The sequence below is a fragment of the Aspergillus terreus genome, genomic scaffold (assembly GCF_000149615.1).
Source record: "Aspergillus terreus NIH2624 scaffold_17 genomic scaffold, whole genome shotgun sequence".
Lineage (NCBI taxonomy): Eukaryota > Fungi > Ascomycota > Eurotiomycetes > Eurotiales > Aspergillaceae > Aspergillus > Aspergillus terreus.
In genome coordinates, this window is record NT_165940.1 from 163,643 (window position 1) to 189,279 (window position 25,637).

The window sequence follows — 25,637 nt, forward strand, 5'->3', positions numbered from 1 at the left end:
CAATCTTGGAACTCGGGATGCATAACAAAAAATTTGGGATCAATCCTCCAAAAATCAGGCCTATACGCCTGCTGTTCAATGGCACCAAGAATATCTAGAGTAAACTGTAATTTCGGTGCTCCGTCAGGAGACCAACTTGGGTTTAAATGTTGGAGTAGTTTGATTCCGATACCCTCAGCATCACTCGTCATACCTTGCTTTATCAAACACAGTCGAATCTCGGGCCTTTTTTTTGGAGATCAATATTACCAACAGCATACAAGTTGAGGCAAAAACGAATATAGAATGGTAGGGAAGAACTTACCATACTAACATGCTAATAAAAAATTGGTGTGGAATCACCTGCTCAACTGGGGTTGGGCGGAGACACTCCGGCACGCAGTCATAAGATTCCTGTGTTTGAAGGACATGCCACTGTGATGCATTGTTAGTTGTAGGACCGTATGTTATGGTTACATTCACCACTGACCCTTAAGACAAGATATTGAGTCCAGAAAATTGCAAGTAGTAAATGTAATGGCATTGGCCCATACTCGCGTAGCCAGTTGAAAAGCCGAAATGATAGTGTGTCCGTCACGGTTCCCGACAGGAGCCGTTGCAGGGATGGTTGTGAAACATTGAATCGTCCTTGAAGATGCTCCCCACGGGCTTCCACTACCATCGCTAGGAGTGCGGCGTCTGATTTGGAAGTTGGCGAGCAGTATCGCGGGAACGGGGCACAGAAATCTGGATACTGGAGAGCGAGGCTACTAGGGTGGCCGAGGGGAACAGTCGGGGTTTCTGATGTTAGAGTCACCAAGTGATCCGCGGGGGCGAAAAGCGTTAGATCTGAGAGAATGTCATCCACTGTCGATGGGGCATTCGCTCTCGATGGTGGAGGTGGATTCTTCGCGTGCCCAGAAAGAAACGGGTATTTGCCCCGATCGTCATCAGCGACGACGATCTCGTTATTGGCGTCCGTATCATGGCACGCGACGCCAGTGAAGAAGGGCCCTAGGGAGGTCCCCTATATTGGGCCAGTCAGTATCAACAGCTATGAGGTTAGCCTGGCTGGGAACAAACGCTTTGAGACGGCACGAGGTCGCCTTCGATAATGGACGCCACGTCATGGAAAGCTAGATCGTCTAGATGTGGATCGCTAGGATCAGAGTCGCGGATCTCATCACTTGAAGGGTAATGTCCCTGAAGGCCAGAGCCATGGGTTAAGCTGTCGTCCTCCATGACCAGAGTTCGTACTCGGGACAGCCTAGTAGCAAGCGCATGGCATCTCTCCTGTAAACGGGATTTCTCCTCCAGTAATTCGCGAATCACCTCATCCCGCGGTCGTTCTGCCTTCAGCTCGTCGACTGTTTTCTCCAAATTCCTGACGTACTCCTTCTGCCGAAGACGGTGCTCTTGTTGTGCCTTGCGGTCGGTGGCCCGTTTCCGCGCTTTGCGAGATTGCTCGTCGGTGGATGCGCAGATACTGATTTTGGTTTTTCTGACCATGTCGTGCGAGCAAAGAGGAACAATTTGCATAGAGAAGGAACGCCCGCGAAAAGGAGTGTGGATCTATTCTAGTTGGTGATTCCCCATCCTTTTAAGGACTACCTAGTAGCTGGAGCCCTCAGGTTAATGCGGGGCTTCTGTGGTTCCGTGCCCTTAGCTGTCGGAACAAACTTGGAACTGAACTGGTATGAGCTAGTACGCATAGATAGCCAATGGATCTCAGATCAAATGCAACCATGTCAATATGAAGCAAGTGGTTGACTGGACAGAATAAGGAACGTTCGAGGGCAGGTTAAAATATCCTCGGCTCCAAGCGTCCACTACGCTTTACCTGGAAGTTACAAACACCAGAGTCACCAAGTTTACCACGCATACTACAGAGATATTGGTTTATGGATAAGAAAACCACTCGCTTGTTAGCGAAAAGCTACACAAATGCAGTGACAGTTCTTTATACGCGAAATAGTACTCGAGTATTTCTCAAGCTGTAGACAATTTAGACGTTAGCCAGTACCGTCTCTGAAGAAGTTCTTATACCATAACACGCATCCGAGGTAAATGTTCTGCTATCATCTCTTTTCCCATAACCGTTATGGGGATCAGGTTTCTCTCCGTTTTACCAGAGTCTCCAGCTGCGTATCTGGGATCGCCATGGTAGCGAGAAAGGTTTGCTTTGGGGCAGTGCCAGGCACTGCCTTTATCTCGTACCGGGAGATGAATATTGCTAGCATGATCTTCATCTCGTTGACAGCATAGAACCGCCCGGGACTAATAGTTACAAATCCCAGTGAGTAAATCATCCATACACGACACGTCCAGGGTAAGGCCACAAGGCCATATCCGAAGAGGATTAAGTCTTACCAAGCATGCTTCCCATGTCCAAAGATCTGATATTCTGCAGCTGTGCTCACCATGGAGAACTTTGCCGCCTCCCGTGGACTAGAGGCGGCCGCGCCTTTTTTGCTGAACCGGAATCCATCGAAGGCATCGCCATCCTCGTATGCTGTCGGGTCTCGGTGAAGGATTAAGCTGGGGGTTCCAATTTTTGCTCCGGCAGGAATGATGGTGCCGTCTGAGAAAGTAAATTTTTGCTTCGCGTTACGTTGCATTGCCACTAAATCGAGCGATATCGGGTCAACAGCCGGGGGACAGCGGCCGGTATAGTGGAGCAAACTTACTGAGCCCAGCATTGTTAAATCTGCCAGCTTCCTTGAGAAAGCTATCTATTTTGTGCAGGTTGGTGAGGGTTTCTTTGGTGGGGCCATTTGCACACTGCTGTTCCACTTCTTCACGGAGTTGTGGTAGGTATTTGTCGGGTTCGGAAGCCAGATTATGTAGCGCACCAGTTAAGGTCTGAGAAGAGGAACGCACGACTTTGGTTAGTTGAACACGAGGACAACTTTGGTAGAGAAAATTTTTTGTCGATTTCTTTATTCAGGGCTTACCATGGTGGTAGTATGGATCGCAGCCACATTCAGGGCCATGATCCGTTCCACAAGAAGATCCAATTTCCTTTCAGCTGGAGGGGCTGCATCCGCTAGCCATTGGATCATTGTATCCGGTCTCTCATCTCCAGGCTTCCGATCAAGGCACTCCTGCACAACCTGGCGGAGGTATTTTAATGCGCGGCGACGACATGAGGAGACGGGCACGGCTTTAACAAGTATCCTGATATAGCCTCCAGTCAGCGAGCTCTCCGCTTAGAAAGGGACTAACCGCGAGCTCGACAACAACTCCGGTTTCTGCTTTTCGTACTGTTTCATCCAATCTGGGAAGGGTTTGAGGAGCTCAGCTGAGATGACAACTGCCTGAGCATAATCTACGGCCAGCTGGAGGTATTCTTTGTTTCGGGCTAGCATCTATTCCGTTAGCAAGTGATAAAAGAATTTGGGCAGGGGGAAATATTACCAAACTCTTCATTAATAAAAATCCGATTACTAGCACGCGCAATGGTCATGGCCATGATCTGGTATAAGGGAAATGGCTGGTACTCTTTTGGAGATCCAATGTGGTCATCAAAGGCACATTCGATCTCCTCCCATATGGTAGAAATCTGATGTAGGATGCTCTTGGTGAGATTCATCCGCACAACCGGGACATGATACGTTCGATACGCGACGCCGTATCCCATGGTGAAGGGGATTTGCTGTTGCTACCAGCCCTCAATTCTCAATCTCTCTTGTTCTAGAGGGGGAAAGGGGAGAGAATATCACATACATCATTGGCGCCATCCTGAAAGGACAAAACGCTATCGGGGGCCCTAATATACTCGGAAACCATCTCCCGGGAAGGGATGAGGACGTATTCGCCCTGCAACGTAGAGATCCGAAACGGACTCCGTTTGTATTTCTCGACTCCTTCGCGCACCAGACCGACCGGATCTCTTAGAAACCGATATGCTGCGATCCATGAAGCAAAGATTGGAAATTTAGGATATCCAACGCCAGGGACTTTGGCCTAACACGCAAAATGAACACCTCGGGATGCGAAAAAGCAAATGGGGGTTATACGTACAGTTCTCCGATAGTCAGCCACCCACTTAATCAAAACATGGATTACGAGAAGACCGAAACAGGTTGTATAGAGGCCCGTCCAGTTGACTGGAGAAAGGTGAATAGACTGCATCGTTGAACAACTCTAGAAAGGAAACATTCCCAGCGTGTAAGGAATGTAGAAAAGGGATAATGCGAAGCCCACAGAACTTACTTTAAGGCCTAGAATATAATAACAATACATAAGGCTAGTTGATACGAACATGACATGGTAGGGAGGGGGTCATTCAGGAGGGTGGACTGACATACCCCAGACTGACAAAGTTCTTCTGGCGTATTCTATTCGCCAGAGTTTGTGTTGTCATAACCTTAGGATGCGGCTGATCGACTCTAGACCTTGCTCGTATTCTCGCATTCTCGTATTCTCGCCCTGCAGCGGGCCACCGCACCGCAGAAGTGCGGTGTACGGAGCGTGCACCATAAGTTTTGGCGCGGCGCTAGTAATATCAATGTATCCGAATAACAGACCCTCGTAAAATACTATGGCAAAGCGTAATATTAGTACATTCTATCAAACTTAAACACAGGAAGCTTTAGAAGCCTAATTCAACGCTGGAGAGAGGTCTACACGCGGAGAAAGGCGTCCTTTAAGACAGGCCATCGCGCGGGTTAAAAATGCATAAATAATCATAAAAATACATAGTATGAAAATTCATATACTTTTCATATTTTTATTCATCTCGGTGACCCGCGGCGATTTTGTTAAATATATATACATATCTGCGGTGCGGGTGTAGATAGACATATTCAAAATCAGGAACTTGCGTAAGTTCTCTACCAACGTATAGTCTACTAGAAGTCACTTTGAAAATTTAAAGCAAGTCATTAGCCTAATTACTTGACCTCAGAGCAAATCTCTTGCCATAACATCCACCCCCATGAGGAGACAAACGGAAGAAAGATAAAAGGCTAAGAACTTCCTTCCTGCGACTCGCGGTCCTGGATGATCTCATTGATGGCCTTGACGATAGGAGCGAAGGTTCTCTCTGGTTCAACCACTCTTGGGGAGTCCATGTTATTATGACAGATGGCGACGGCAACGCGCCTCTGGAGATCGGCCCAGGCAATTGAGCCACCAGCTCCTGGGGAGTAGATGATCTCCCGATGCTCACCAACCAGGGGGTCGGAGCGGCTTGGTTCACCCCCGAGCCAAAACCCAGCTTTGCCAAGCCACACGGGGATAGCGACGACCTTATCTGGATCGTGGGCTCTATCACGAGGGGTAAGAAAACTCTGCACCCGTTCAGTTGATACCAAGCGAACACCGTCAAGCTCGCCCCCTTCTGCGAGGAGCGCAAAGATGCGAGCAATGGCCGGCGCGGTCGCGATAACGCCGGCGCTAGGATCCACAGTCTGTTGCACAATCGGGAGATTATGGACTGTAGCCCCAGGAAAAACTGTGCCTGGACTGATATTGTGGTGGTCTAGCAGGGGGAAGTCTTCCCCACCGTAGAGCACAGCCACTCGGGAGAGATCATCGTCGCCAACGCCAAAATTGAGATCTCGCGGGGAGATCCGCAGCGGTTCCAATAATTCCTCCCGTGCAAAGACCTCAAATGGTCGACCAGCTGGATCCGTTCGCCGGATGACCTCGCCCAGAATCCAGCCCCAGACCAGGATATGGTATGCATTCGCGGTGTTTGATGGATAGAGCGGTTCCATCAGCGCGATCTGATCTGTCATCCACTTCCAATTCGTCATGAGCTCGGGCGTCACCCCCGGCGGCATCTGAGGGACGCCAGATCGATGGGAAAGGACATGTTCGACCGTGATGTTTTCCTTGCCGGCAGCGCCAAACTCGGGCCAGTAGAGGGCAATGGGTGCGTGTAAGTCGACCAGTCCGCGTTCGACCTGGATATGCAGGGCCAAGGCTGTGATGCCCTTGGTCACTGAGAAGACGGGAAACAATGTTTCATGGGTCACCTCTCTCCCATCACGCTCAACATGCCCCGCAACGGCATCAATCATCAGCTTTCCCCCGTGGTAAACGGCAACGGAGATGCCGATTTCACCCAGCTCAATCGCCCGATTGAGCGCAACTTGGATGCGATGGTTGTCGGATGAGGTCATCTTGTACAATGAATTGCTTGTTGCCTGGAAGTTAAGATAGAGAGCATTCATTATACGTGGGATTCGTTGGGCCGATGAAGAGCGAGGGGTGGTAGAACTGACGCGACGCAAACTGACTCAGTTCCGTGACAGTAGCCATGTTAATTTTCTTGTTCGTTACTACAACGCGATATTAGAGGGCACTTTCTAGGTGATCTGAAGGGCAAGTAACGTCAACCTGGACCTCTCTCACCGTTAATCAAAAGAATAAAATTACTGCCATTCTTTGTCCCGACAATCACTGTCCGCGTGTTGATTCTCGCCACTCGAAAACCCGGTCTCGACCCCGGAAAATTCAAGGCCTACTACGATGGAAACCATGTTCCTCTTATCCAGGAGCTAACAGGAGCCCTCTTTCCGCTGTCACATACTCGGTGGTACGTGGAACGCAATCGGACATCGAACGCCGGCACGGTGGATTACTCCGCGTCTGTGGTCAGTGGGGTCCAAACCGACTTTTCATTCGATGCAATCTCAGAGCTTGTTTTCGAGGACGAAGAAGCCTACAGAAACTTCAATGTCACCCTGATGCAGGATGATATAATGAAGAAAGTGCAGGAGGACTGCAAAAATTTCCTGGATATGCGCAAGGGCACGCCAATGGTGCTACTCAGCGGCTGTTCTGTATCTACCCGTGAAAGAAGCTCACCCGCTTAGGAAAATTGAACAGACAGGGTTCCAATTGCGAAGCAGTCCCAATGGATATGATATCCTTCCACTATATATCCTTCAAGCGGAACAACATAACGTTCGGTGGTGAAGTATGGTAAAAGCGGCATTGGGGACTGACGTCCAAGACGACTTCCAAATCTGTGTTTCTGATTTTAAAAGGCTAGCTACAGCTATTGACCAGCAACACTTCGACAAGCTCCTTCTACTGTAGCAACGCACGTGCGCTATCTGGCAACTCTGGAGCCAACCGTCGTTGAATAAAGTCAATTCTCCGATTCGCAATTTCCTCTGTCATTGAGGGCTGTGTTTCCACCCAGAACTTGCCTTCGGAAATTTGCTGCATGATAAGCCGACACCCATCCTCCAGATCCATTCCGTAGCTCTCCATCATCTCGCGCATCGCGCGGCGATACCCTGCCGCTCCTGAAGGCTCGCCCTGGCCACCTTTCTCATCGAAGATATGTGTCTTCAGCATGCCCGGGAGGACGGAGCATACATGAATCGGGGCTTTCTTGAGCTGCATCTCCAGGTAGAGGCATTCGCTGAACGACTGCACGGCGTGCTTTGTCAATATATAAGCCGCTTGCGTGGGCATCACTCCAAACGCCCCCACTGAGGCCAGATTTGCGACCCAGCACGTTTCCCCCGTAGCAAGCATTCGTGGTAGAAAGGCTCGCACACTGTGGACTACTCCGTGCAAATTGACGTTGAGTGCATCTTCCCAACGCGCAAGGGAGATCTCCCAAGTAAAACCCAGCGTCTCGATGCCAGCATTGTTGATGAGGAGACGGACATTGCTGTATGTTTCGAACACTGTCTCCGCCAACTTATCTAGATTCTCGGGCTTGGAAACATCGACCATTATTGCTTCTGCCTTTCCTCCGGCCTGAACGATTTCTCGGGCTGTCTGCTGCGCCCGCTCGAGGGAGATGTCAGTCACGACGACTGTCATACCCAACTCTCCGGCACGACGGGCAAGACCCGCGCCGATTCCCGCTCCAGCACCAGTTATCACTGCGACGCCGTTTCTCAATTTTTCCTCGGCGACCGACATTGTCTGGATTCAGCTCAGGAAGGTGTCAAAAAAGAAAAAGGAATGTATTAGATTAGGAAAGCTGGTGCTGAATGATGTATCCACTTGTGTCGGATGGACAAGCACGATTTGCTACGTTTTACCCGTCGGAGCTCAGGCTACGGGAAGATTATAAGAAAACGACTGAGTTAGCTCAAACTTTATGCCTGACGCTCTATCAAGAGGAACTAGCCTTGAGGTCCTACTGACATCAGTTCCCACTGACATCGCCTTCCTCACAAGCCCATTTAATAGGCCCCACAGACTCCGAAATAGCGCTACCGAACCAAGACTCTCCTTCCCCCTCTTTCTCTCTTCGCTATTTTCTCCCTGCACGTCACTCTAGGTCTACGATGGCGACGGTGGATCAATTGAAAGCATATGAGCAAGTGCTCTTGCAGCACACCTCGGCCCTCGATGTTCCCGTCACCGAAGTCGTCATTTTCAAACTCCGGGGAGATCGGAGCGAGGCCACCTTGAATCAAATCAAAACGGACTTTCTTATGAACGCTGCCCGGGGCAAGGGCGTCAACCGAACCGCCTGGGGATGCTCCCTAGATGATCCGAGCACGGTTATCGTCATGTTCGACTGGCAGAGGATACAGGATCACTGGGCGTTCTGGGGAACAGACCTCTTCCCGCCTGTGATGCAGTGTATATCGACCGTTTTTGAGGAGGGGCGACCACTCGTACGCCACTACAAATTTGACCCTCCCGGGATGCTAGACACCCGATACGTGCGGGTGCTCGTATGGGATGAAGGGGTTGAGCGTCGGCCCGAAGAGATGGTATCGGCGGTCTCCAACCAAAACCAGACCTGGATTCAGCGCAAGGGGGCATTTGCGGTTGACATGAACGAAATGACATGGTACTGTGAGCTGCAAGGATTTTCCTCCGAGGCTGACGCACGCGCATCTCGAACTGTACCAAGGGGGGAGACCCATTTGATTGAGCTCGAGTTGGTAGTGCCGAATTGAATCTAGCTTTTGCCTTGCTGATTATTTCGGTACCGTCCTTTGGAGTAGTTGTGCGCTTTACAACAGTAGTTGGTATCTTAACATATTTCACAAGTGAGATAGCCACACAAACAGGATGGATTTCGAATAGATGGTTGTTGTGGATTGGAGTGTCTTAACTTTATGGAAAGCCTCCCCCCAGCTTGTGTTCTATTTTATATTTGTTTTCCTTAACGAACCGCCAACAAGAGGACCGTAATTTAAAAGAGCTTGTTTGAACTGTTTGACAGGGATCCTGGAGTCTATAACACCAGATAAATCTGTGAGTCAGTTAGATCAGACTCAGGGCTCTTCGGTGGAATCACTGCTGCAGACCGAGTTCCCTGACTGGGGTCCGTCTGAAATATCCCAGCGCACTACTCTATCGTCACCTCGCGGCAGACAGTGCAACATTCCGCCTTAGGCACATTTTATCGTTTCTCCACTTCCGAGACACCCTGGTCACTCACTGAAATGAAGCAAAACATCAGCAGAAGATGAAGCTGGCAAGCTGCCGACTCTGCGAGAGCGACATCGATTTCAAATATGAAGAATCATCTTGTGAAGCATAGAATTTTCCTTAACAGTATTCATGGTGTTGAATATAACGGCATCAAGCGGCAATCCATAAATAGCATGTTTAAGAAGATGGCAGAGACTTGAGATATCAAAAAAGCAGAAGGATATTCTGACTAGACGAACAGTCCCGGACAACACGCATCCCAACAAATTTTCAAAGACTTCCCAGGAATTGCCCTTCCATTCACATCCTCTAAAGCTGTCGCTCGCCGGGTCGATCCTGAATTTATCCTGCCCGGAGGACACCTCATCATGTTACTGACCAAGAACTGTCAGACAATTGTATTATCATTGGATATATGGACAAGCAAAGATTCAAAGTCGATACTAGGGGTAATTGGTCACTGGCTTGACAGTCACATCCACTATCATGAATGAGTCGTCGACTTCGCCGAAATGCATGGAGCGCATACTGGAGAAGATATGGCAGAAATATTTACGACGATTAAGGAGCCTAGAATTAAACAAGTAATTCTTACAATCATAGCAGCTGATGCTAATAGCTGTTAGGAAAACAAGAAATTTTCGTTTTCGAGATATGGACAGCTATATCCGTCGTCTGACAAGCGAAATCAAGAGCTACTTGAAGGATATGCTAAGAGGCCACTCATGTCTTTACATAGCATACTCATCTGCGTAGACAGTAAATGATACATTCAGTTCTATTTAATACTATCTTGACCAAGGCAAGGTCCACATAATATAGGCAGCCTTATCTGAGCCGGCATACTAGCTTGGAGACAGTGCATGGTGTGACCACAGAACACACAACCACAGCACTTATCACGGCACAGCAACGCCTGATAGCCACCGACGTCAGCCTACGTCAGCCAATATCGCTCCCTCCGGCCTGGGTGTGACGGGTGCAATCCTTCCAACGGACTTCCACCTGCATGCGGTGCTTAGTTCTCGTCCGCCAAGAGTTGGCGTCTTGGTTCCGCTCGGCGGACTTGGCAAGGCGTGCACGGATTCCCTGCATAGGGAAAGCCGCAGCGCCGCCAAGGCTTGGCTCATGCTCCGCCATTCCTTCGCGCCGAAACAAGAGATACTTCTCGACTAAGCGATATGACTGTGCCGCAGTGGGAGCTCGGTTGCGGCGCCTCGACGCAAAGGAGGCGGTAGCTTGGTTGTTGTTGGTCAGGGATACGAAAACAAAGGGAAAATTCGCCTCCCAATCAGGCCTCTCGCCCGGGACAACGGCAGCAACACGGACTGCAGGTCCACTTACTGGCCCCCATGCCAAGGCCGATACTGGGTCTCATCGGAGATATTGACAGGCATCCAGCTGTGCCATCTTCTTGGCGGTGGAATGGGTCTTCGGGTCGTCGTTGTTTTGCGAGTATTGTTGGACATGCTGATGACTCAGTAGTCGAGTCTCAGATTCTGTCGAGGTTCGCGGACTAAGAGTAGTGATACGAAGTTGCCTATCGGTTCAACTTATATGATCAGATGAGGGAACGATACCTCCCTCAAGGAACCGTTCCTTATAACCTTGATCTATACACCCTTCCAGGCAGCAATATTGGCATCGATTGAAGCGAACGGATGGAAGAATCGGTGTGGTAGCAGATTGAAACGGGGTAAGCCCTCTCAATTGACAAAGATGAACGACCTTGGATGAAATACACCCTCATTAGCGGATACATAATAATGATATCTCCCTCCCATCCCTCAAGCCTTAGTCTCCGTAGCACTCTCATCGCTGTCCGTCGGCTTTTGTTCAGCGTGCACAGAGACCACGCTCTCGCGGCGCAGAGCCTCCTCAATGTACTCGGGTTTGAGCTGGCCATGCTTATCGTAACGATACGGCTCCTTGATCGAATGCGTGACGGCGTTGAACACGTTCGTGGACTTCTTGAAAATGTTGTCCATCTCTTCCAGGGAACGGTAGCGGGTCTCGGGGAAGAAGAAGTAGACACACGGGAACATGAACGCGTTGCTAGGATTTTCTGTCAGCTTGAGTACGGGATATGCACAAGATGGAATCTCACATGACAGCGAAGATGATGTAGGTCTGATAACCGATACTGTCAAAAGCCACCGGCGTGATCATCACAACCATAAAGTTGAAGATCCAATTGGCGCTGGTGCATGGTTAGACAACATTCTGAACGCAGGTCAGTCAGAACATGAAGATCCGCTTACCTAGTCGCAAGCGCATTGGTGGGCGCACGAATGCGCAGTGGCACGATCTCTGCTGGATACAGCCACGTCATTCCGAGCCAACCGATGGCGAAGAAGGTGTTGAAAACGAAGAGGAAGACGGCCTGTCCGATACCCGCGCGTTTGTCATCCAGGTATACCAGCCGATAGTTACAACCCGCGAGAACAGCCATAGAGATCGACATGCCGGCGGCCTTTCATCAGGCATGGTTAGCAGACATATCAAAGTGTGGCGCAAGTGCATGACATACCCCGAAAAGCATGAGCGGCCGACGTCCAACTTTTTCGATAATGAAGATGGGAATAAACGCAGCCATCAAGTACTCCGTGCCGTTACAAGCAGCGAGCAACTTTGGCAGGTTGCCTTGTCCCAGACCAATCTGTCGGTATAGCTGAGGAGCCTGCGAAACGGTCTTAGTACCGAGTACCGAGTCGATATACCAGCTGGGGAGGTTCTCACATAGTAGGTGATCAGGTTGATTCCCGAGATCTGTTGAAACATTTGGTTGACATAGGCCAGGGCGACACGATGGAATTCACGGTATTCGCTCATGTCAAACAAACTCCGGTAGGAGCCCTTGGACATCTCCTTGACCGTTTCTTGGATGGACAGCAGCTCGTTCTTGATGTAAGGATCCTCGGCTGGTTTCTCATTAAGAAAGCAGAGAATCTCAACAGCTTCATCATTCCGGCCTTGCATCACCAGCCAACGCGGAGATTCGGGCAAGTTGAGGATGGAGGTGAAAATCACGACGGCAAAGAGAATCTGGAAGGCCAGCGGGAACCGCCATGCCACCTCACTCTCCCCGATGAAGGAAAAGCCTAGCGCAGGGGGTTTAGTGGCTTGACTTTGCTTGACGAACGAGAAAGGTCCTCACCGTAGTTGATCCAGTAACTCAGCGTAATGCCGGCGGTAATGAGCATACCCTCTATCATGACCATCTTACCCCGGTCGTGCGCCTTGGATGATTCGGACTGCCAGGTGGGCACGGTGCTAGTATTCATACCGTTGCCAATGCCGGTGACAATGCGGGCAATGATGAATTGGGGCAGATGGAACGAGGTCGCTTGCAGGAGCGCGCCAGTCGCCATGGTCACACAGCCGCAGAAAATCGTCCTGCGACGGCCGAGAGGATTACCGATGAAGATGGTCAGGATCGCACCACAGAAGCAACCCAAGTTATACGACGCGACTGCAATTCCCTGGTTTGTGCTGCGCTGCGAAATCACATCCGTCATGCCTTCGATTGCTGGATCTTCCGGATTGATGGCGGGGAAGTATTTATTGAAGGACGGCAGGTCCAGCAGACCACCGGTCACACCCTGGTCATAACCGAAAAGCCTATGTTCGACATGATCAGTGAGTCGCAATACCGGAGGGACGACGGAGGGAGGCACCGTACAAGAAGTCAAGACTGCCAAGAGAGCTGATGGCCAGGTTGAGGGCTCTGCCTCGCCAGCCGAAGAACCGCGGAATGCCAAACATGATGCTCAAGCACAGCACGAGTGACAGGAACGGGACATTGGGGTAGAGACGGAGAAGCGGAGGCCATGCGGCGTCGGTTATATAGCATGGGACTCTGACCCTTCTCCCACCTGCTCGGATCGATCAATGCGGTAATCCGAGCAGACAGGGTTCCTCCAAATGTATTGGGGGGGTCAGCCAAGATACGGGGAACGGCAGCCTCTTTAGCGGGGATGGCCGGGGGAAGTCCCACTGGAGCAGGCGTCGGGGGTGGCTCATCGAGGCCAACGCAGGAGGACAAAGCAGCACTAGGGTTCCGACTTTGGCGAAACCCTTGGCAGCGGTATAGGATTCCTTGGCGTCTTATGGAGGGAAACGCGCGATTCCCACGGTCTGATCGAGTTCAGCCTTGGACCTTCCGTTATTAGCCGATGGGAGCACCCGGGACTCAGTTGTTTCTGTGATCCTGGCCAATCGTCGCCTCGTCTCTGCCGCTGCCTAGCCATGATGCCGTGGACCGGCTGGCCGACGATGCAGTCTAGTTACTCCGTATAGTGGACCCGCCGGCGTTCAACAGCCCATTCAATGACCAATAATCACGTGGAAATCGGCTGGTCCGAGATGAAACTCGTGCCTAATGCGGGAAAGCCATGGGGATTTGTCCGAGAAAGGCCCAGGGACGGCGGGTTAGTGTCCCTACATCGGCTTCGAGATGGCTGGCTTTGGAGAGGAACCATGGACCAAGCGTCGGCCGACTGTCCGAATCAAAAACAATTACGTCAAAACAGCAGATGGATATATGAACTGGGTATTGTTTACTCCGTCTGCTCCGAGGAGGTCTGAAATTGCGGAATACGCGACAGACTCCTACTGGATAACTTGGGGTGATTTAGTCGGCATCCGGGGTTACCGAAGCGGTTGACAGCCCGATTACTTGGCAGCAGTCGACCATCCAATTCAACCCTCCTGTGTCCTTGAGGTATGGGGGATATGTTGTTCAATGTTATCGTTAAGATCATGTGTTACTGCATGGAGACAGGTCTGATCGACAGTCGGAAAATGCTTCCGTGACTAGTATATGAACCCATAGTCAATCCGATGAAGAAGCAGTGTTACCTCTAGGGACGTCTATTAAATGCAGTAAAATCAGGCATCGTTTTTATTATGTATTTGGAACAACTTAACGTCTTTTTGTCAAGGAGGTCGACCTTATATCGGTAAAGCACGCGTATCTTCAAATATCTATACCTCCTCCACTCCAGTCAGGAATTCCTCATGAATCCTTCTGGGCAACATCCTTCACGACGCGGATAATATCATCTGGTCCGAGTCCTTGAGCATTTACTTGTTCATAGAGTCCACCACAGCCTTCTTTCACGGCCCCCATCATTCGGTACTTGGGAGTGAGATTGCGGTCAAGGAGATGGCTACCAAGCCGAGAGCCAAGGCTGGTCTTCTGGGCCAACGACTCAACCACCACGACAAAAGGAGACGAGCCGTAGACCTTGATGGCCTCCTCATCGACCACATTGAGCGTCGGCTTGTTGACGAGACCAACGTCCAAGCCTTCCTTCCGCAAGCGCTCAACGGCATCGAGAGAGCGATACAGCATATCTCCGTACGAGATGACATATCCGGCCGAGCCGCGGCGAATGAACTCTTCCTTGCCGGGTACGAACTCGTAGTTTCCGCCGTAGAGTTTCTCATCGCCAGACTCATTCAGAATGTATGGCGTCTTGGAGCGAGTGGAGAAGATGAACCGGAGGCCCTTCTGCCAGAACACCTTTCGCACGACGGCTTTCATCTGTTCTCCGTCGGCGGGGAAGTACAAGCCGGTGCTCTCAGCGTCCATCAATCCGTTATCGGCAAAGAAGTTGTTCAGGCCAAAATGGCATGTGTTGTCGGCAATCTCGTCCACACCACTGTGGGAGAAATGAGACAGGACGCTGCAGCCGTTCAACCGCGCCATGGTGATTTCCGAAATGCACATCTCCAAGAAGGCGGCGAACGTGGAGAAGACTCCCTGGCGCTCCCCATTGCTGCCAAAGCCGAAGCCGGCGGCGGCGGAGAAGTTTCCGCGTTCCATGACACCCGACGCGACAAACACCTCGGGGTGACTGCTGTGGATACCCTTCAGTCCCGTAGAGCCTTCGAGATCCGAATCAATGACCATGACCCGACGCGCAGCCTCCTCCTTGCTGAGCTCATCCAGAACAGAGTTGACGGCCTCGCCAAAAATCACACGGTTGGATCCCTTGTCCTTGGTGGATCCCCAGTACTGGTGCGGGTTTGGCAGGGACTTGATGTCATCGTAGAAGGCGAGCTGTTCTTGGGTGTAGCCTCGCTTGGTCAGGTACTTACGGGCGGCGTCGACAGGGATGACATCGTGAGCCTTCGTCGTTCCTTCAATGCCCTCAATTCCGGGGGCCATCTTCCGGTTGACGATGACGGCGGCTGGTCCTGAAGCGTTGATGGTCTCGCACATGGCGGCATACAGCGAATCGATGTCCTCTCCCTGTGCGTGGATGACCTTGAGCCCATGGCCTTGGAGGGTGCGCTCAAGAGTGTACCCCGGCAGGTATTGCGACGGATGACCCGCAATCGTGACATCATTGTTGTCGATAAACAGCTTCACATTGAGGTTGTTGGCAACAGCGATCCGGGCTGCTTCGGCGTCATTTCCTTCTTGCTGGGACCCGTCCGAGCCCAGTAGGAGCACAGTCTTATCCCGGTTGGCCATGGAGATTCCATTGACCATTGCCCACATGTGTCCCAGACGGCCCGAGCTGAACTTCACGCCGGGCGTGAGTCCCAGCTCCGGGTGACCCGGCAGCTTCGAGTTCGCATCACGATAGTTCAGCAGGTGATCGGGGTCGATCTTGCCATCCAACGCGGCCAGGAGATACTGCGTGGCGACTCTGTGGCCGGCCTCGTCGAAGATGGCATCTACGAAGCCATTCGGGTTGGCGTTGATGAATGCCAACAGAATGCATACCTCGGGGGCGGTGTCGAAGGGGCCTCCGGTGTGGCCTGCCAGTCCCCGAGCGGAACCGGTGGCTGTGAAGGCGACGATAGCGTCTCGGAACACATTGATGTTGTGTAGAAGATCCTGCTTCTGTTGGTCGGAGAGCTTCGGATTCTTCGGGTCGAGCTTGAGCTTCTTGAATTGGCTTAGATCGACGGGGAGGTGGTTTTTGGCGACCATATTGCACGGATGATGGTGTCTTCACAAGTCAGGAATAGTCAGTAGTCGGATTTCTTCTATATGAAAGAAAGACTGGAAGATATATGGATGGAAATATTGCAGATGAGCAAGTTCGAGTACCTTAAGAGGGGCAGTGAAACCCTTGACACATGGATGATGTCATAGCATCCATCTGCGAAGTGACGTTATATGAAAAGATTCTCTCGACTGGACCAGAACTGGACCAGTAACGGCCAGGAAATGCGGTTGATCACATCATCAGCCTTGATTTTCCTGTCGATTTACTGATAGAGTAACCGGGTGGGGTAGGAGTTCCACGCAAACGTTGTATAGGATGGACGACCCTTGGTATAAACTCAGATATTATATTTACAACTGTGAGTTATATCTCTATTTCCGTGATCCATTCCGTACTATAAAAGGCTCTTAATATATAAGGTACCGAGATGAAAAGGCTTGTAGTCAGGACTTGGGCCAATATAATCTCTTCACAAAGCGATGTACATCGAATATACATCTGACGATACAGCTTACAATGAACATATTCAAACTCCCCCCGGCAATTTCTTTGATGGAAATCACCGGCGCTGATTGCAGGTATACTCCTGAATGGAACGTTGCGCCGCCGATTGATATGTATTCCGAGAGGGCACGAAGGGGTGGTAGATCCATCAGTATCTACATAGACTCCCGGTAGTTTTGTAATTAGCAATAGTTACAGAGTTCCACAGGTTTTTTCACGATTTCTGTACATCAAGAGCAGTACAAAACAGATTGTCTAACCCTACACCTTTCCCCCATCTCCCGTTTCAGAATCATTCTTGACGGAAACGTCAGTCGAAATAAACACATCAGGGCCTGCACCATCACCCATGCTCTCCTTCCAATGCAGCAGAATCTTCTCTCCTGTAAACAGTCGATCAATGTGCTCCAGCGAGAGATGTCGGGTTTCCGGGTAGCAGAAGTAGATCAGAGGCAGGAAGCAGAAGTTGAAGACAGAAAAGTAGATATAGGTCCGCCATTGGATGTTATTGATGCTGACTGGCGTGATTTCCACCACGAGAAAGGTAAAGATCCAGTTGGAGGCCGTAGCGAGGGCGGCAGCGCGTGTTCGAATGGCAAGGGGCGCGTATTCAGCCGGCACTGTCAAAGGTTAGCCTGTGGACATGACCGCGGTGGTCCTGGTACCTACACAGCCATGGGATAGCAAGAAGTCCAACTGCAAAGAAAAAATTGAAGAGAAAGAGCATGACGGTGGCGACGATTCCTGCCGCTTTGCTTCCATCGGACACAGTGCCTGCCAGAATCGCCATACATGCACACTGTCCGGCGGCAGCAAATAGCATGAGCTTCCTCCGACCTAGGCGGTCGATAATCCAGATAGGGATCAGGGAGGACAGGAAGTAAGCAACACCATTGAACCCAGCCAGCAGAAGGGAGGTGTTGTGTGGAAGTCCCACGGATTGCTGGAAGATGACCGGCGCATACTGGATCTGGTCAGTTCATGTAGTACATACCATAAGGGTGAGGTACGCACGTATGTGATAAGGTTAATCCCCGATATCTGCTGCATAAATTGACCGCCAATGCCCAAGAGAGTCCGGTAGCGGAACCTCTGCGCGCCGTTTTTGATCAAAGCCTTGTAGCTGCCGCCTGCCGCGGCTTCGCGCTCTTCCTCAATTGCCCGCTGAATTTCGTTGAGGCTTTCGTTCAGCCGTGAGTCATTGATATCCACAGCCTGAGCGTTCGGCTGAACTGCCCATAGGATTTGCCTCGCTTCATCCTGCCGGTCGTGCGCAATGAGCCATCGCGGGGACTCCGGAAGAACAAGAATGCCAAACAGGGTGCTCAAAGCAAAGGCAATCTGCAGGGCCAGAGGGAAACGGAACTGGGCGTCGTTTTCAACAAAGCTCATTCCGTAGTCCACCCAGTAAGAAAGCATGACTCCGAAGATATTGATTGCGAGTTCAATGCAAAGGCCTTTGCCGCGACTGCTCGGTTTCATCAGCTCCGAATGCCACACAGCTATAGAGCGTTAGGATAATCCACATGCACCTCGGCCGGTTCGTAACTCACGTATAGTACTGGTGTTCATCCCATTTCCCAAGCCCGCCACAATGCGGCCAACAATCAGCTGCGGAATGCCAAACGACGCTGCCTGAAGCGCAGCACCGATGCTCAGCACGATGCACCCTATCGCAATGCACTTTTTTCGGCCGAGCTTTTCGCCCACCAGCATGCATATGATCGCACCGAAGAAGCAACCGATCTCGTAAATGGCGACCACGGTGCCTTGAAGAGAGGCACTGCCGCCCCGTTCGGTGTCGATTTCGGGGAAGGTCCTCGTGAATGCACTTCCCGTTAAGAGGCCGGACATGACTCCTTGATCGTAGCCGAACAACAGGAATCCAGAGCCGGCAGTGGCTGTGATAGCCCAGTTAAGGGGGTTGCCCACCAAGACCGTCATTGTGGCCGAGATCGAGACGATATGATCCTCACGCAAGCTTTGCGAAGCCGTTACCCAAGCATGAGCTGTCGAGATGGAGGAGGGAGGTTACGATGAATTTATAGCACGAGATAACCGTCTAGACTCTTCCCCAAAATTCAGGCATTAGACTCGGTTGCTACCATCTATGGCAGGCCAAGCTCGAGCCCTAACGCCGATTAGGTTGGACTAGGTTGCGGGGATGGATGTTCCTAGACCAAAGTGGAAAGATTAGACGCCCCCCAGCCTCCATCTCCCCGTGGGGGGTTGTCGGATCTTCTCCGGGGGAGGGGCTATTGCTGCCGCATGGGGGAATGTTCGAATTTTCCTGGGTTGAGGGGAATTTGAGAAACACGGGGTCATAAAAAAGGTACTGGCTTTATGCATTTCCGAACTAGAGGAACTTAGCCGCCATCATTGTGTTGTTGGTGTACAATCTTCGCTATACGACAGTCATCCAAGGGCAGGTCGCGCTCTTCTAAGGGAGAGAATAGCACTGGTGTGGTTTGTGGGAATTTGGGAGACTGCCTATGCTTGAGACTTATTGCACTGTCAATATATGGTATCAAATCGAACGTAAATGAATTGACAGTCGTTATAATAAATTCAGGAACGAGGTGACTTGCAAAGGAAAAGGCAACTAGTTGATCGTGCCCGGGTTCGAACGCGTGCCTCTACCATGTGGCGAAAATGTGAATGCATGTACTTACATAAGCGAACATTGTGCATCTTTTCCTTCACGACTAGTCCTTGGACAGAAGCTGGGGTGTCAAGTCTGTGTCTATACCGTACGATCCTGGTGCCTTTGGACTAGATAGGTAGTTGTTTATACCAGTGTTATATTGTACCCTGTGTCCTCGTCTGTGGTTCTATCACACTGTGTCCGCGCCTGAGGGTGGGTATATATATATATATATTTCTTTACCAGTGATCTCAATCGGGGGCAAATGGCGAAAGACAGTAACATATACGGGTCATTTAGATGGTGAAGATACGAAAGTGTAAGGTTTATGATGAAAATGATGCGTGCACATAATTCTGCAATACTCCTTAAGGTTGTGAAATCTGAATTATGACACTATCCACCCAGCCTGTACAGAAGAACAGCTACGGGCCTAAACATCGACGCAGTTGAAGGAAAGGTTATCCGGCTGTTGTTACACCTGTCAGCGATGTTATCGGATTGGGTCCTGCTAGATTGTACTCACAAGCGCTCTTGTCGGCACAAAAGCCAAACAGCATTGAGGGACATGGTCAACACTGTCACAGATGGCCAGATCAAACTCATCCTCCACCAGTGAACCTGCGGATTGTTCAGCTTAGGACGGGAACTAGAGAGATGGATACTAGATATACTTACCATTGTCACAGATATTGGCATCGTTGAGATCCGGATCCAGACCATAGTCATTACGCTCTTCCTCACTCAGATCGGAGTAGCGCGTGACCGATTCACAGCATTTCAAAGTGCCCGAGCATTGGGGCAGCTGTGCAGCTACCACAGTGACCGAGGCCATAGCCAGCAATTGGAAGATCAAGGATTTCATTGTGAGCAGATACGGTCTGTTTGCTGAAAGAGGGAAATCGTATCTGATGTGGTAAATGGCATAATCGCCGGCGTAGGAAACTACATCGTTTTATAGACGAGTGACATGAAGGCAGGGGCAAGAATGTGGTTGTTCGTTACACAAGGATGCTTGAGACTAAATTGGAGGAATGTTTTGAGGTGAGTAGTAAGGATGATGGGTTGGAGCACATGCACACAATCCCAACTTGTTCGGAGTCTACTGATTGATCTTCCATGTGTACATGTCTTTCTCGAGACACGATGTCTCTTGAATAAGGTATGGACACACGGATCAGAAGGTAATTGGCAATAGTAATGATGCTTCCAACATTCCATAGCACTGGAAAATGCAGAAAGGGGTCCAGAGTACTGGAGATCATGACGTACACTTTAAGAGTTTACCTATACCTCACATTCCATGGCTGTACTTGGGCACCCAAACAAGGGCAGTCCCGTCACTGGATGTCCATGCACCATTAAGGGCAGTAACGCGATCGATGATGAGACTCACAAAGACTTGGGAAAGAACCAACAATGGTTCAGTGGTTGAATCTAAGATAAAGAGAAGATGTCGGAGTGTGCGGAGTACTATACCGACTCCCCACAGTCCAAGCTTAATAGGCCGCGACCGGGCTATCTGTGGCGTGTCTTGGCTGGAGCCTGGGTGTCCACTGTTATCAGGCGCATAGGAGTCCTGTGTAGTCCGGAGTACATCGTAGCAGTCAGTACGGAGTGGCATCGACTGAGATACCGGATTCATCGGCAAAGATAGATATGAGAGAGGACCTATTTGGGAAACCCTTCACCGTGTACTCTTCTTGGTAAGCCTTTACTATCGCCATTCTCGTGGGAATATACCTAGGTCCATACTACAGTAGTATGTACGGAGTATAAGAAATACCTCAAATGGGGATCTTTTCTCCCGAATAGGATAATTTGTTCCATTCGCTCAACTCAAGGTTCCATCCAAAACGACGATGCCGTGTTCACGCCGAACTATCTTTCGATCTGGTAAGGACCAGACGACGGCTAACCTTCTTCAGGGCGTCTGGGAGCACATGGAACGCGGCCACGCGGAGACTGCGACCCCGCCACTGACGCAGCGGGGGCGTTGGGTGGGGCCCCCTTGGGCCAGCCAGAGGCCGTTGGGGGCGCTCTAGGGCCGCTTGGGGTGGCTTGGGGGCGGCCCTAAGACCGTTTAGGGCTTTAGTGCCTCGTGATGGGCCCCTGACCGGAACTCTGGTCCTCCCCCAGAGGCGAATGAGGTTCTCGTCCGTATGAGGTAAGAATTTAATTTCCCCCCCAGTCCGTCCGTATCTTGGCTTGCTTCAAACTGCCTGTGAAAATTTTCCCTCTCGCCGGGATCTTTTCTTCTTTCTCTGATCTCACGAATCCTGCGTCTTTCTTTGCTTCAACTCTGATTCGATCCTGACCAGCGGCTTCCTGATATGCAGGGTCACCCATCGCGTCCTCTCCTTTGAACCTATCTATCTGTCTAGGTATATATACCAACTTCATCCCTCCCTCCTTCCCCTCGGACCAGGCCCATTTCCACCTCATCATGGCGTCTCGTGACCACAAGATCGATCCCGATGCTGCATGGGGGAAGTCCGGCGACGAAGTGGTTGCCGATCACACCCTGGAGACGCTGGGATATACCCCGGAGCTCTCGCGCAATCGATCGACCTGGAACGTCGTGTTTATGTGCTTTATCCTGTCGTCCGTCCCCTACGGCCTCAGTACGACCTTCTCCTACCCTCTGGCCGGTGGCGGTCCCGCGAATGTGATCTGGGGCTGGGTCACCGTCTCGCTGATCATCCTGTGTGTGGCCGCATCTCTGGCCGAGATCACGTCGGTCTATCCCACGGCGGGCGGAGTCTACTACCAGACATTTATCCTGTCACCGCCCTGGTGTCGTCGCGTCGCCTCATGGATTTGCGGATGGGCGTATGTGGCCGGCAACATCACCATTACCCTCGCTGTCAACTTTGGAACTACACTCTTCTTTGTCGCCTGTCTGGATGTCTTTACCTACGCCGATGGGACCGGCATCACCGATAGCTGGGGCGCATGGCAGGTGTTTCTCATCTTCCTGGCCATCACTCTGCTGTGTCATGCCATCCCGGCCTTTGGCAACAAGTATCTTCCTTGGTTGGAGGTAAGTGTTGACCCTTCCACTAGAAGCCCCGCTTTGCACGAGCTGATCGGGCTGGACTAGTTTTTCGCCATCTTCTGGACCCTCGCCGGTCTGCTCGCCATTACCGTCTGTATTCTGGTGTTGGCTCGCGGTGGCCGGCACACCGGGAAATGGGTCTTCACCCATTTCGAGCCTCAGGCTGGCTGGCCGGCCGGCTGGTCCTTCTGTATCGGCCTGTTGCAAGCCGCCTACGCTACGTCGGCCACTGGTATGATCATCTCTATGTGTGAGGAGGTCCGTCAACCGGCGGTCCAGGTGCCCAAGGCGATGGTGGGCACCATCGTCATCAATCTCCTGGCGGGACTGTTGCTCCTCATTCCCATCTGTTTTGTGTTACCGGATCTGACGATGCTGGTGAACCTCGCCTCCGGTCAACCGGTCCCCATTATCTTCCAACAGGCCACCGGAAGCTCGGTCGGGGCGTTTTGTCTGCTGATCCCCCTGCTCGTGCTGGGCATCATCTGCGGTGTGGGCTGCGTCACCGCCACCTCGCGATGCACCTGGGCCTTTGCGCGAGATGGTACCATTCATGGCTCCCGCTGGTGGCGTGTTGTCAAACGAGCGTCTCGACATTCCCCCTCAACTCCATGTTGTTGGGGATGGTAGTCGAGATCCTGCTGGGTCTCATCTACTATGGATCGTCCGCCGCAGTCAGCGCATTTTCGTGGTGTCGGTGTCATCCTACTGACCCTCAGCTATGACTGTGCCCGTTGCGGTGTCTCTCATCCAGCGTCGTCGCCAGGATCTGAAACACGGCAGCTTTAACCTGGGATATCTGGGCGCGTTCTGTAATGTTGTGTGCATTGGTAAGTCCCTCTTGCGATCTTGGATATCGTGTGCTTACCACGAGTTCTTTTTCGGGCTTCTAGCTTGGACTCTTCTCGCCGTCCCCCTCTTCTGCATGCCATCCTACAGTACGGTCACCCTGGAGACCATGAACTACGCCTGCGTCGTGTTCGTCGGGGTGGTGGCCATCTCGGCGGCCTGGTACTTGGTTTGGGGCCACAAGAACTACGTCGGACCTCCCACGGACGGCGTGGATCCGGTGGGCGAGCAATCGCAACCCTCTCCGAGCGCCAGCAAGTCGGATTGACCATGCCATTCGCCCTACGCGAACCAGTGATACGTCTGTCGGATTCCAGAGACCCATATGCGCCATTCCCGTTGATACCACTTCCCAAACCCCTGTGCCACCCGAGAGCGACCACCGCAACCCGCGCATGCCCTTCCTAGCAACCACCCTAGCGCCATCAACACTACCCGAACGAGTTTGGAATCGACCGCGACAGCAGCTTAGCGATACCGATGCCTACGATAGCGACCAGAAGAGCCCGATTGGTACTGATGTTCGACATTGATAGCGACAGCGACAGCGACAAGCAATTCCTAGCCATGGCCCCGTGCGCAGTGATCGGACCCGACCGGACCTTGATTCGACCGAGACCCTTCCCTGTCCCGTCTCCCGGACGATTTCGCGATATTACGATGTCCCCAGAATCCCCCGATCCGCCCCCGACACCCCAGGAACCTGTTGCCACCGTTTTGTCACCCTGCCCGTGCGAGTTGACTTTGAGCCGTTGATTTTTGTACCACCGAATATGGAAGACACCAGTAGCCCGACGCGCCTTGCCATTGGATGTCTCTAGGGAGCGAAGAGTATTATTGACCGGTGTATGTGAGCAGGGTCTGTGCAACCGACTGCATGTATGTAAATATTATAAATAGCTAGACATTGATATCCCCTTTTGCTCGGTTTCTGTCGGGTCTCCATCCGGAGCATAATAATACTACTAGCCATGGTGCCACCGGGTATACTCCGGAGTCAGCGGCCTTCCTTCGATGAGGAGCAGGAATACGAAATGTCTTAGAATCATCCAAGGCCGTTGTTGTCCCAGCAACTCTGACGGCCGCCACCGCCAGCGGGGGTTCGCCCAGCCTGCCTCGATTGACAGGTCAAGTCGACGCTAATGCAGACCATGCTGATTAGCATCATCGGCGAGATTACTTGTCTCACAACCCCGCTGATAACAATTTCCCGTGTCTTTACGCCATGCTCTCGTCATCATCGGACGATCTTGGAGGCTTCCTGGTTCGTGATGGACGTGTCGCTCTAGAACTGGGGAGAGGTCGGAAGACATACTGCATCGGGGAAGGATATTCATTTGCTGCATCTGTGTACCCTGGAGAGAACGCTCACTCTCGTCTGTCTGTTTGCTGCTCTTCTTCCCTGTCATCATATTCTATCTATTTTTCTTTGTCTGAACCCTGTCCGATCCCCAGAGCGCCACGTAGGATCCTTCCCAGCCATCAATCGCCACAGTCTCACACGTCGAGTGGTTCGAGTGAGACAGCGCCGGCGTGGTCGTCGAACAACATCGAAAACTTCCTAGTCTCTCACTAGTCACCGCTGGAATCCGGTTCTCGTGCATCATGACCCTGACCGTCGACCGGGCTCCCCGGTCACCAGGATGCATCAATCCATGGCCCGTCGTGGGATGGACTGCCTGACGCATGGATGGCCCAACCTCCCCTCCCAGCGAGGTTAAATACCCCATCAGCGGTGCCGGACCGGTCACGATCGTATCATTGTCCCTCACCTTCGTTGAGCTTTACAGTCGTTTCAGTCAATCGCTTCTACTGGGCTATACTTCACTCGCTGCATTGTGTTGACCATACCATCGATTACAATCGCTCGAGGCTGAATTGAACTCCGTGCCAAGATGAAGTTCCATGCTGCCTCGCTGGTGGCCCTGATGGGGGTCATCACGGCCACCCTGGCCTCGCCGGTCAAGGTTGCCCGCATGCCCTCGGTGGACAATGTTGAGCTTGTTCGTCGCGGTGGCGGCGATGACGATTGGGATTGGGATGGAGGACACGGGGATCATGGGGATCATGGGGATCATGGAGACCATGGAGACCATGGTCATCATCCTTCTCCGCCTGTGTCTACACCCTGCGAGACGGAGACTACTCCTCCGCCGGTTACTACAACTACCCCATGCGAGACCACCACGACTACTCCTCCGCCGACTACTACAACCACTCCATGTGAGACAACCACAACTCCTACTCCAACAACTACCACAAG

The 25,637-nt window shown here is 51.6% G+C and overlaps 11 protein-coding genes across 11 annotated transcripts in view; 3 read left to right on the forward strand and 8 right to left on the reverse strand.

Moving 5' to 3' along the window:
- Positions 1-338: 338 nt before the first annotated feature.
- On the reverse strand, positions 339-1,488 carry ATEG_10277 (bZIP transcription factor; the record flags this gene model as incomplete). Its single annotated transcript, XM_001218624.1, has 3 exons — positions 339-414; positions 534-1,006; positions 1,063-1,488. 3 exons carry the CDS (start codon positions 1,486-1,488, stop codon positions 339-341), a joined length of 975 nt encoding a protein of 324 aa, XP_001218625.1.
- A 599-nt stretch (positions 1,489-2,087) lies between these two features.
- Positions 2,088-3,619, reverse strand: ATEG_10278 (cytochrome P450; the record flags this gene model as incomplete). Its single annotated transcript, XM_001218625.1, has 5 exons — positions 2,088-2,256; positions 2,350-2,711; positions 2,934-3,156; positions 3,205-3,340; positions 3,397-3,619. 5 exons carry the CDS (start codon positions 3,617-3,619, stop codon positions 2,088-2,090), a joined length of 1,113 nt encoding a protein of 370 aa, XP_001218626.1.
- A 1,330-nt stretch (positions 3,620-4,949) lies between these two features.
- On the reverse strand, positions 4,950-6,110 carry ATEG_10279 (serine hydrolase domain-containing protein; the record flags this gene model as incomplete). The annotated part of the gene is made up of 1 exon (XM_001218626.1): positions 4,950-6,110. The coding sequence occupies one exon, from the start codon at positions 6,108-6,110 to the stop codon at positions 4,950-4,952; it is 1,161 nt and encodes a 386-aa protein (XP_001218627.1).
- A 913-nt stretch (positions 6,111-7,023) lies between these two features.
- Positions 7,024-7,875, reverse strand: ATEG_10280 (uncharacterized protein; the record flags this gene model as incomplete). Its single annotated transcript, XM_001218627.1, has 1 exon — positions 7,024-7,875. The coding sequence occupies one exon, from the start codon at positions 7,873-7,875 to the stop codon at positions 7,024-7,026; it is 852 nt and encodes a 283-aa protein (XP_001218628.1).
- Positions 7,876-8,246: 371 nt separating this feature from the next.
- ATEG_10281 (uncharacterized protein) lies at positions 8,247-8,870 on the forward strand (the record flags this gene model as incomplete). The annotated part of the gene is made up of 1 exon (XM_001218628.1): positions 8,247-8,870. One exon carries the CDS (start codon positions 8,247-8,249, stop codon positions 8,868-8,870), a length of 624 nt encoding a protein of 207 aa, XP_001218629.1.
- A 2,268-nt stretch (positions 8,871-11,138) lies between these two features.
- ATEG_10282 (sugar porter family MFS transporter) lies at positions 11,139-13,116 on the reverse strand (the record flags this gene model as incomplete). Its single annotated transcript, XM_001218629.1, has 7 exons — positions 11,139-11,406; positions 11,459-11,551; positions 11,613-11,824; positions 11,882-12,031; positions 12,091-12,452; positions 12,494-12,972; positions 13,034-13,116. 7 exons carry the CDS (start codon positions 13,114-13,116, stop codon positions 11,139-11,141), a joined length of 1,647 nt encoding a protein of 548 aa, XP_001218630.1.
- Positions 13,117-14,368: 1,252 nt separating this feature from the next.
- On the reverse strand, positions 14,369-16,300 carry ATEG_10283 (uncharacterized protein; the record flags this gene model as incomplete). Its single annotated transcript, XM_001218630.1, has 1 exon — positions 14,369-16,300. One exon carries the CDS (start codon positions 16,298-16,300, stop codon positions 14,369-14,371), a length of 1,932 nt encoding a protein of 643 aa, XP_001218631.1.
- Positions 16,301-17,084: 784 nt separating this feature from the next.
- Positions 17,085-18,767, reverse strand: ATEG_10284 (uncharacterized protein; the record flags this gene model as incomplete). The annotated part of the gene is made up of 4 exons (XM_001218631.1): positions 17,085-17,443; positions 17,493-17,787; positions 17,838-18,325; positions 18,377-18,767. The coding sequence occupies 4 exons, from the start codon at positions 18,765-18,767 to the stop codon at positions 17,085-17,087; spliced, it is 1,533 nt and encodes a 510-aa protein (XP_001218632.1).
- Positions 18,768-19,528: 761 nt separating this feature from the next.
- ATEG_10285 (uncharacterized protein) lies at positions 19,529-20,332 on the reverse strand (the record flags this gene model as incomplete). Its single annotated transcript, XM_001218632.1, has 4 exons — positions 19,529-19,595; positions 19,634-19,674; positions 19,994-20,088; positions 20,146-20,332. The coding sequence occupies 4 exons, from the start codon at positions 20,330-20,332 to the stop codon at positions 19,529-19,531; spliced, it is 390 nt and encodes a 129-aa protein (XP_001218633.1).
- Positions 20,333-21,913: 1,581 nt separating this feature from the next.
- Positions 21,914-23,907, forward strand: ATEG_10286 (putative amino acid permease; the record flags this gene model as incomplete). The annotated part of the gene is made up of 5 exons (XM_001218633.1): positions 21,914-22,510; positions 22,571-23,069; positions 23,245-23,355; positions 23,419-23,594; positions 23,692-23,907. The coding sequence occupies 5 exons, from the start codon at positions 21,914-21,916 to the stop codon at positions 23,905-23,907; spliced, it is 1,599 nt and encodes a 532-aa protein (XP_001218634.1).
- Positions 23,908-25,269: 1,362 nt separating this feature from the next.
- Positions 25,270-25,637, forward strand: part of ATEG_10287 (uncharacterized protein) — a gene marked incomplete at both ends in the record, with an annotated part of 1,956 nt that continues 1,588 nt past the window's right edge. Inside the window, 2 exons of the mRNA XM_001218634.1 lie at positions 25,270-25,471; positions 25,510-25,597. Coding sequence (XP_001218635.1) covers positions 25,270-25,471; positions 25,510-25,597 — 290 coding nt within the window. The remainder of the gene's footprint in view (positions 25,472-25,509; positions 25,598-25,637) is intronic.